General features: G+C 39.1%; 1 protein-coding gene across 1 annotated transcript; it reads left to right on the top strand.

Annotated features, from left to right (window-relative positions):
* The first annotated feature begins 277 nt into the window (after window positions 1-277).
* haus7 (HAUS augmin-like complex, subunit 7) lies at window positions 278-6,616 on the top strand. The gene is made up of 9 exons (XM_033629978.2): window positions 278-451; window positions 1,501-1,616; window positions 1,724-1,794; window positions 1,891-1,952; window positions 2,059-2,249; window positions 2,474-2,585; window positions 2,838-3,050; window positions 3,176-3,287; window positions 6,072-6,616. Exons 1-9 carry the CDS (start codon window positions 395-397, stop codon window positions 6,131-6,133), a joined length of 996 nt encoding a protein of 331 aa, XP_033485869.1. The 5' UTR covers window positions 278-394; the 3' UTR covers window positions 6,134-6,616.
* Window positions 6,617-7,499: the final 883 nt, after the last annotated feature.

Here is a 7,499-nt window from a genome sequence, read left to right as displayed (position 1 = left end):
TGACTTGATATGATGTTGCACACTCGTGTACAGTAGGTGGCGGTATGCACCTTAAAGTTACTTGCGATCCGCCAATAAACTGAGAGAAGAACAAGAACAAGAACAAGTAGAAGTTGTTTGGGGGCAGGGCAGAGGGCAACAGTGGAGGTTAAAGACGATACAAGCACAGGACAGGACTTTAGGGAGATGAGAAGGGGGCTGGTATCTTATATAATGCAGGCAGGATTAGGAAATAGTTGTTTTAATTAATTTATTTAAGGCCAATCCGTATTCAGTTACATACGCCGACACAGTAGGTGGTGGTATGCACCGATCCGCCATTTAACACACAGAAGAAGAAGAAGAAGAAGAAGAAGAAGAAGAAGAAGAACAACAACAACTATTTGTTTGGAAAATGGCGGGTGCTTTGAAGGAAGAACATCTTGCACGACATGTTTATGCTTCATTACAGGTAAAGGAAGTTAAAGTAATGGAAAAAATATTTTAGTGACATAACAGTACGCGATTCTCGAAAGTTTGCTTATTGTTGTTTATTCTCATAAGTACTGCTACACTTTTTTGGGCTGCTAGCTACGACGGGCACTCCTTAGGTTTCTACGACATACAACTTCCTACGAAAACCTTAGGGGTGAGATATAACGATATTTTAAAGGTGTTATATCTGCTGGTTATATCTGTTTCATATTATTCTGTGGGTGCATTAAGATATTAAGAACTTTAATAATTCAGTGTTTAATTTCAGTTTTCCTGTCACAGTTAAGGAATTTGATGTGGTAATGGGGGCTATACGTAGTGGTTCTGTAAGTTTGTGCAAGTGTTATTTTATATCAAAATGTTTCTTTGGTTAATCCTGTTCACACTCCTTGTGAGAATACGTGTTCCCCCTCCATCCTGTAAGATAATAACAAAGCTATTCACTCTCTGTTACAGAGTGAAATTGTCACAAAGCCCTATGATATCTGGAGTAACTTTGCAAAAAATATTCACTGAACAAAAGTTTGGTCATTGCTAATCACCAAATTCATGATACAATATTATTGCGATTTTAAATATTTTGCGATATGCTGAGTATATTTAATAAAAATATATTGTAATTTATAACCTTTTTTAAACTGTAAATTATGTCCCCAAAGGAAAACTTTGTCAACATCTGTTTTCTCTAATAAATTTTACAGTCTGTTCATCTCATTTCAGCCATTTTTGTGCAGCAGTATATGTAGTGAACTGAAAAGGCAGTTGATTCTACTATTCTACTAGGCTACGTAAAGTCAATTTTGTATTTGTAATATTAATCATTTCTACAACAAAAAATCGAAATCTGTACTTGGCACTGTGTGACAGTACAATGTTGCCACAAAAAAAAATACTGCGGTACTATGCTGTGTCCTTTTTTTTGGCATATTACTATCGCTACTCTCCCTTGCTGTGTATATTTCTGCAATTAAAGAGTAATGGAGTGTTTAAAATTGAATATCCGGTCTATGTTTTGTTTTTGTTGAGGCTGTATCTTGTCCCTTGGTGGAAGGTTTGTACCTGCAGGAAGCGGACAGCATGCTGCAGCTGCTGTGTACTCCCTCTCAGCACCGCACCGACATACTGGCATGGATCTGCGGCAGGTAGAATAAGCCACATAGAACATCAACCCCATTCTTATTCATCATAAATAATTTCTATATAAATATAATCAAATCACTCTGTCCGATCTTGACCTGTCACTTTACAGTATCAACCCAAACTTTGCCAATTCCAAAGCGATGTCAGTAAGAGCCAAAGACCCAGATGTTTTGACTAAAGGTAACGTTGTCTGTCAAAGGCTGTTTCCTACACAGGAAATAGTTAACAGTCTTGCATGACCTCTTACACTGCTGTGGTCTGTTTTGGTACAAACAGAAATGGCTGTGCTTGGGCAGGAGCTGATGCTGTGCAGAGCAGATGACCTGGACCTGATCAAGGTGAGAGATTGCATAAAACCAGTGTTAATGTAATCGATATACATATGTAGACATTGTCACAATAAACAGAAATTGACCTGTTTCATTTCTCAAACCATTTATCCAGGGTGATTCAAGTCCTCACCGGCAGCTTCAGTTCCAGGAGCAGCTATTAACTTTAGTACCTGGCTGCAAGAAGTCTGCAGGCCACAGAATGGATCCAGAGATGCTCCTGAATGAGCTCTACGCTGCTGAGAACCTGCCTCACTTCACACATATGCTCAAACCAACACTCGATCCCTGGCCTGCACACATCAAGTACGTATGCCTGTGTGATTATCCTGTTGCTAACACATTGAATCCTTTGCCTCACTTTTTATTCGCTGCATGTTGTCAATGTTTCCTTTAAATGAACTTGCCATAATAAGAGTGTAGAGGTATGGTGGATCATCACATATTGCATTGTTTCCTGTGGTTGGCCAGCAGCAACAGTGTCTTTATATTTGTCTCCAACCCTCTTACTGCTATTCCATACTTCACAGGGCTTTAAGCAAGGGCACCAAGTCATCTCATAAGCCGAGTAGAGAAGAGGCTGCTGATGTTGCCACCCTTCTACAGCTGACGCGATCAACACTGGAGCAGCTACAGTCAGAGGTATGGTGTTTATGTGGCCAGAGATGTCTGCAGTCCTGTACAGTCTTTAATTGAAGCAGGGTGTCCATGCTAAACTACTACCACATGAATTTAAAATATCTGACAAACACTCAAAGCTATTTTTGAAATGGATATTAGGATCAGTAATGATTTTTTAATATACCGGTGTTATGATGCACAATCACAGACCCCATAGATTTGGCTGAGTGCCTGAATGTCATGGTAGTAATAAGTGTTATCTGTTCTTCTTAGTGTGAATTCCTGAGCAATGAGGCACAGAGTCCTGGTGTCTTCTCTCCAAGCTCCCTGCGCGTGGCGGCATGTGACTTCCAGCAGTTGATGGCTACCTTCAGCCATGTTTTCGAAACCGACTTGAGAACTTACTGCAGTAGAGATCCCCCCAGCTTCAGCACAGAGACTGTTGTCTTCCAGAGGATACACCAATTACTGCTGGCATTCATGATGGTATTCCCACATATGTCGAAAAATGGTTGCTTACATGCACATGCAAAAATCTGTCTTGACACGAGCCTGACCTGTAGAAAAAATTCATACTGACACCTTTTGCTCTTGCGTGTGTTTTTGCTCAGGAGTTGGAAATGCTAAAGGAAGTATCAGAAGCTTCTGTATCTGTGAATGAGGATGTGAACCAGCTAGAAACACAGCCTTGCTACCAAAGCCGAGGAGAGAGGCGCAAGTTACGTAAGTGAATATTCTCTTTCACATGCACATTCACATGAAGGCTTCATTTGAAACCATCGCAAGTATACTACATTAAGAATTCACAAGTTTATAGAGCCTAATTATTTTACCACTCTTTATTTCTGAAGTGACAGCTGCACATTCTGCATCTCCTGCACTTTAAACTTGATGCAACAGATTTAAACTATACACTCAAGAACTACATTTAGGTCGGACACTCTGCGTCATTGATACGTGTAAATAATTTAGTTTTTGGACAAATCAAAGTGAAATGATTTTCACTGATTAAATATTACGTATCAGAAAAACCAATAGTCTAATAAATAAGCTAATATACCAGCAGTAGAAACCAGATGTCAGCAAATCAAAACTAAGCTTGTATACATAATCTAAAGTGGTAACGTTATGGTATGATTTGAGGGAATTAAACTGCATTTCATAAGCAAGTAAACATGATCCCAATTAAAAATGTATTGAACTCTTGTAACCTGTAATTTTACAGGAGACTTCTTTTAGAGCCAGTGTGGGCAGGTGGACCAGAGAACACTACAAAACATGTTCAGTATTTCAGTAAGAGCAACAACAGCCCTGTAAATTAAACAACACAATATTCTTGCTTAGATTTTCTGCATCATTGATATACTGCAGGTTAGGCACTGCCGTAATTGCATGGCTTCGTTTTAGTGGCATTTATATAACGTTACAGCTCAACAATTTGGGTACAGGTCATTTATAACATATTCGCTCAGCTGACAATCTATCGCTCATATATTCACATTCAATATAGTCATGCGACTCAACAGAGCTTTTTAGCTGATTTTGAGCCAAAACTCACAACAATAACTGCTCCCAACCCAGTTAGGTCTGCTGCCTAAATTATGGTGATGATCTAGACACATTAAGAGAGACCTACCTTTCATAGGAAGGAAATCCCTGGCTTTTGACTTAACCTACCTTGCTAACACAATGATCTCGCTTTGTGGTACAACCCTCAGTTGCTCTCCGCCTGTCCATTTTTTATGCACATTTTCAGCTACAGGGCGGCACGGTGGTGTGGTTGTTAGCACTCTCGCCTCACAGCAAGAGGGTTGCCGGTTCAATCCCGGGCGTGGGAGCCCTTCTGTGCGGAGTTTGCATGTTCTCCCCGTGTCAGCGTGGGTTCTCTCCGGGCACTCCGGCTTCTTCCCACAGTCCAAAGACATGCAGATTAGGTTAATTGGTAACTCTAAATTGTCCATAGGTGTGAATGTGAGCGTGAATGGTTGTTTGTCTCTGTGTCAGCCCTGCAATAGCCTGGCGACCTGTCCAGGGTGTACCCTGCCTCTCGCCTGATGTCAGCTGGGATAGGCTTCAGCCCCCCCGCGACCCTCAAGAGGATGAAGCGGTTAGAAAATGAATGAATGAATGAATGAATGAATTTTCAGCTACAGATCAGTGAGTGCATCGCATCTTGCAACCTGCAAAAATGCTCTGTCTGACTGGGCCCTGAAACTGTTCAGTCAGTTTATTTTGCAGGACGCTAAATAAACTGTTCAGTCAGTTGATTTTGCAGGATGCTAGGCAGTCTCTTATTCTGAAAAACGAAAATATAGCTCAGTGTTAGATTTAAGTCATGTATGTTGTGTTGTTTAGTTATTGACCGCTGGCTAAGGTTAACATTAATGTTTTCATGACGTCAAACATTAGCTTCACAGGCTTAACTTAAACGTTCTGGCTTTGTTATGGGTTGTAGGACAAATGTAGTCATACGTTGGTTACAGACCGTTGCCTTGTCACAATTGTGAATTAGAAAAAAAATGTTACAACAGTTTAATTCCTCCTTGTCGACCACTGATGAAGGGGTATCCCTGTCAGCCACAATAGGGCTGCACCTAATGAATCTTTTTTAAATTAGTAAGTCTAACAACCACTCTATTTATTACTCTAAAGATTATTTTCTGAATTCTCACTTTATATAATTTTTAATTTATTCAAGAACAAATATTAAACATTTCTCATTAATATTTGAATATTTTATTCAGTCATCTTCACTTAAAAACAATCATAATAGTCCAATTTCCACATTGCCGCTGCCAGCACAGCTTACTTCACTGTGACTTGTCAATGCACATTCTGTAAAGAATGTCTTTCTGTAATCAGTAACATTGAAGAATTGCCCCAGCCCTTTTCAGAAGTGACTGGTTATTGTGACTGTCCCAGCGCTTTGTATTGTGGGACACGATAGGTGAGCAAGACTGGTCTGATGCATTCTAGAGCAGTGGTTCCCCACTTATGTGTCGTGGTCGAATTTGGTTGATTTTGAATGGACTACAAGTGATGTGACAAATGTGTCAAGTTTGTAAAAAAACAAAAACAAAAAAAACCCACACTTAACTTTGAAGTACAGTGAAATTCAGGCACAGAGTGAGTGAATAACAGACAGCTACTTAACACAGACAGCAAACTAGCTCGACGACATGATGGGCCAAATGCAGTTATGACACTGAATATAATTAATTGTGTGGACCTTAAACTAATGACTAAGGAGAAATCTGGACCCCGTGGCTGGACCAGCTGGGGACCAGCTGGGAACCACTGCTCTAACAATTTTTTTTTTCCAAGTTAGTACATCCTGGTATTTTGGGCATACTGCAGATTTTGCATTTCTTTGCATACTACATGCTATAGTATGGCCAAATCAGTGCATACTACTAGTATACTAGGTGGTTTCGAGTACAGCCATAGAGTTTGTTGCACATTGTTAAATCTTTGTTTCCTGCTTTAATTTATTTATTTATTTTCCAGCTGAGCAATTGGAGGAACTTAGGAGGCGAATTAGAGACTTTTCCGCCCTGCTTCATTCCTGATGGCATCATGCAGTACACATACACTGGCAAAAAATCAAACCATCTGGGTGAATGTTGTGTTAAAATTGTACAGGTCAAACAGAATTGTGACCAAATGTGAGTACATGTATGGTGATGGAAACTGTTGCACAGTCACATTTCAGCAGACCAGCACTCATGTTTCTGTGTGTGTCATAGAGAACTAATGCTGTTAGATGAAATCATACAAACCATGTTTATTATTCTAACTTCAGTATAACTGAGGTGTTGGGGAGGTTTGTGTGAACATTCACATCATAATTGGCAACAACATATTCTTTGTAATTAACATGAATTGCTCTACAGTGTCAAGCACAGGGGCTTCAGTGAGGTGGGTGTCTGTTTTGTTGGGATAATGGTGATTCTAAATGTTTGTTTTGTCATCCTAACACATTGGATTGTCCTCTGCAGTACTCAAGTGTAAATGTTCATATGGTATTTCTGAATAAATTTAAATGTTTAGATTTATTGCCCTTATTTTCTTTCATGTATGTGATTATCTTGTGAGGCTGTGGCAATCACTTGATTTTGATAAGCGACCAATTGTTGTAGGTATTTTAAGTTAAAATCCAAACATTCAGTGGTTTGTGTTTCACCCATGTGAGCATTTGCTGCATTTTTGCTGTCAGTTGTCATTTGAAATGGAATATCTTATGGATTGCTAAAAAAAAAAGCTATTTAATGACATCGTCTTGCCTTCACAGTAAAGCCAACCATCTCAGATGGAGACAAAAACTCAACTACTAGCAGAGGGCAGTTCACTGTTAAATATAAAGGGATCACGTTGTGGAATGAACATCATAATCTTGCAGACACCACTGCCTCCTCGTCTATATTTAAAAAGAGATTATTGATCAAAGTATTTAAACACTTTGTTTAACAGTTTACTAGGACTAGTCAATCGTGGTACAATTATCTTGTTTAAATTATTTTGTTTGATTTTTATTTTTCATTCTTCTTTCCCATTTTTTTTCCCTTCTCTAACCTTATTTTATTTATTATTTATTTTCTTGTTACCTGATAAGATGTACATTATTCATTTTCCTTGACTAAACAAGGTCAAGGTGGGGTCAATTTTTAAGCCCTCCCAAGGTTTCCACCCTCACCTGCACATTACCTACCCACTCTCTATATAGAGTGATTTGTACCAAATCTATAATTTGTCACTTTTAAATGTGCAAATAAACAATTTTTTAAAAAAGGACTGTAAGCTGTTATAGGGTTTGATGGCACAATCTCAACAGCTTTCCACAAACAGTGAAACAAAGCTGGTGTGTTATGCATACCACAACGCCCTTGCCTGCTTCTCTGACTGACTCAACAATGTATAAATACACAACAACAGGAA

Source organism: Epinephelus lanceolatus, chromosome 8 (assembly GCF_041903045.1).
Source record: "Epinephelus lanceolatus isolate andai-2023 chromosome 8, ASM4190304v1, whole genome shotgun sequence".
Lineage (NCBI taxonomy): Eukaryota > Metazoa > Chordata > Actinopteri > Perciformes > Serranidae > Epinephelus > Epinephelus lanceolatus.
This window is presented reverse-complemented; position numbering and strand designations above follow the sequence as displayed.